The following is a 2,230-nucleotide window of genomic DNA, read 5'->3' as shown; positions in this document are numbered from 1 at the left end:
ACAGAAGGGCTGGCTGAGCTGTCCCAGTCAGCAGGCTCTTCTGTCCAGGTTTGCTCTGACCTCCTCCATTGCACAGCATCATCACCAGGACCAAGGTGGCCCAGAGTCAGTGATGAGTGGCAGCTGGAGCACCCTGAGCTCTGGGCTCTAAGTGGGTGGGGAAACAAGAGGAGACAAAATATTCAAGGGGAAGGAAAGTATATAAAAATAATGTCCTATGGTTCTACATATGTGCCACCGTGGTTCCAGAATTCTGCAGAGAAAGGGCCTTCAGGTGGCAATCTTATCAAGAGTAGGAAGAAACTATGTTTCTATAGCTCTTTACTTAATATTGAGACATCAGTTCTTCATCTCAGAGTGAGAGTATGACAGAAATTTGGGGGACAAAAACACCCTAAGCAGCCCTCTCGTTGTTGCCACCACTGAGTACCTTATCATATGTCACAAGGATTCTCCTTGGAGGAATGTGAGATGGGGTTTTTGTGGGGCTCAGGACCAATAGCATTTTGGTAGTGAAATAATGAAAACCCTGACTTTGGGGTCTGTTGGAGCCATAGGACTTTCCTTTGATAGGTGGAAAACATTTTTTGAGGTTTGTACCAAATGAACACAGAGGTGAGGCCAGATGTGAGCTGAGAAACTGTGTAAAAGAAGAAGGGAGGCACAAACACCTCTACTCTCTCTATAGCCTGTGCCTGGTCTGGATCTTCCAGCAGGACCAGTAGAGCCATGGAGAGAGGAAACCACACGAGTGCCTCTGAGTTCATTCTCCTAGGGCTCTCCAGCCAGCCTGAGAGGCAGGAGCTGATCTTCTGGCTTTTCCTGGTCATGTACCTGGTCGGAGTAGCAGGGAATTTGCTCATCATCCTTGCCATTGGTTCAGACTCTCACCTCCATACACCCATGTACTTCTTCCTCAGCAATCTCTCCCTGGTGGATTTCTGCTTCATCTCCACCACAGTCCCCCAAATGCTTGTGAACATCCAAATGCAGACTCAGTCCATTTCCTATGGTGGTTGCCTAGCTCAGATCTACTTCTGCATTTTGCTTGCCAACATGGACAACTTCCTCCTGATGGCAATGTCTTATGACCGTTATGTGGCCATCTGCCACCCCCTGCACTACTCCACTATGATGAGTCTGCAAACCAGTGCCCTGATGCTGGGGAGCTCCTGGCTCATCGCCGGCTTTCATGCCTTGCTACACACCCTCCTCATGGCTCAGCTGGAGTTCTGTGCCAGCAACATCATCCCTTACTTCTTTTGTGACCTTGTTCCCCTGCTCCAACTCTCCTGTTCCAACACCCAACTCAACCAGCTCATGATTCTGCTGGTGGGAGGCTTGATCGTCCTCATTCCCTTCCTTGGCATTCTCATCTCCTACATCCACATTATGTCTGCTGTGCTCAAGGTCCCATCTGCCCGGGGCAAACAAAAGGCCTTTTCTACCTGTGGCTCCCACCTCGCTATAGTCATCCTCTTCTATGGGACCATCATAGGGGTCTACCTGAATCCCTCATCCTCCTACTCAACTGACAAGGATTCACTGGCTTCTGTGATGTATATGGTGGTCACTCCCATGCTGAACCCCTTCATCTACTGCCTGAGAAACAAAGACATGAAGGGAGCTCTAAGGAAACTGTTTGGTGTGAAGATTTTATCCTGTGGGCTGTGACAGCAGAGTTCCCCCTCCGAGCCTTTGTGCTGGAAAAGGATGAACCCCAGGGACAAACTGCACATACAGAGGGCAAGAGGAACACAGACCTCATTATCCTGGGTTGTCACCATGGCCATGATTCCATAAGTAATTTGCAAGTAATTTCTTGGCCCCTGCAAAGACTGCCCAAACTACTGAGAAGGGAATAAACTCTCTCCTAAAGACAGAACCACATAAACAGATGCAAACTAGCTTTATCTGCAGACTTTCTGAAGAGAGTTGAAAAGGCTATACATTCCACATGAAAAAAGATGAACTCATAGAACTCTGTGACCTGTGCCAATACCTCTGCCAAAGGGATTCCCTCTGAAAGCCTCACTCACCCCCATGTTCTTTAAATCCTTAACCCTCATGTATCCCAATTTCCAAACTCTTCTGCTCCACCCCCACTTCCTCAACTATCATCCTCACATTCTGAGTTGAATCTAGCTCTGGGGACAGGCTAATCATCCTCCCCAAAGCTATCCTACTATTGGCCCTGACCCCTGCTGGACAGAGTTCCATAGTTCTAGAT

At 48.3% G+C, this 2,230-nt stretch overlaps 1 protein-coding gene across 1 annotated transcript; it reads left to right on the top strand.

Annotated features, from left to right (window-relative positions):
- Positions 1 to 729: 729 nt before the first annotated feature.
- LOC102883915 (olfactory receptor 1361) lies at positions 730 to 1,674 on the top strand. Its single transcript, XM_006913399.1, has one exon. The coding sequence runs from the start codon at positions 730 to 732 to the stop codon at positions 1,672 to 1,674; it is 945 nt and encodes a 314-aa protein (XP_006913461.1).
- The last annotated feature ends 556 nt before the right edge of the window (positions 1,675 to 2,230 follow it).

Source organism: Pteropus alecto, unplaced genomic scaffold (assembly GCF_000325575.1).
Source record: "Pteropus alecto unplaced genomic scaffold, ASM32557v1 scaffold20, whole genome shotgun sequence".
Taxonomy (NCBI): Eukaryota; Metazoa; Chordata; class Mammalia; order Chiroptera; family Pteropodidae; genus Pteropus; species Pteropus alecto.
This window is presented reverse-complemented; position numbering and strand designations above follow the sequence as displayed.

Excerpts from the sequence above, each read along its gene's own strand:
- LOC102883915 (XM_006913399.1), top strand. The coding sequence starts at position 730 with ATGGAGAGAGGAAACCACACGAGTGCCTCTGAGTTCATTCTCCTAGGG.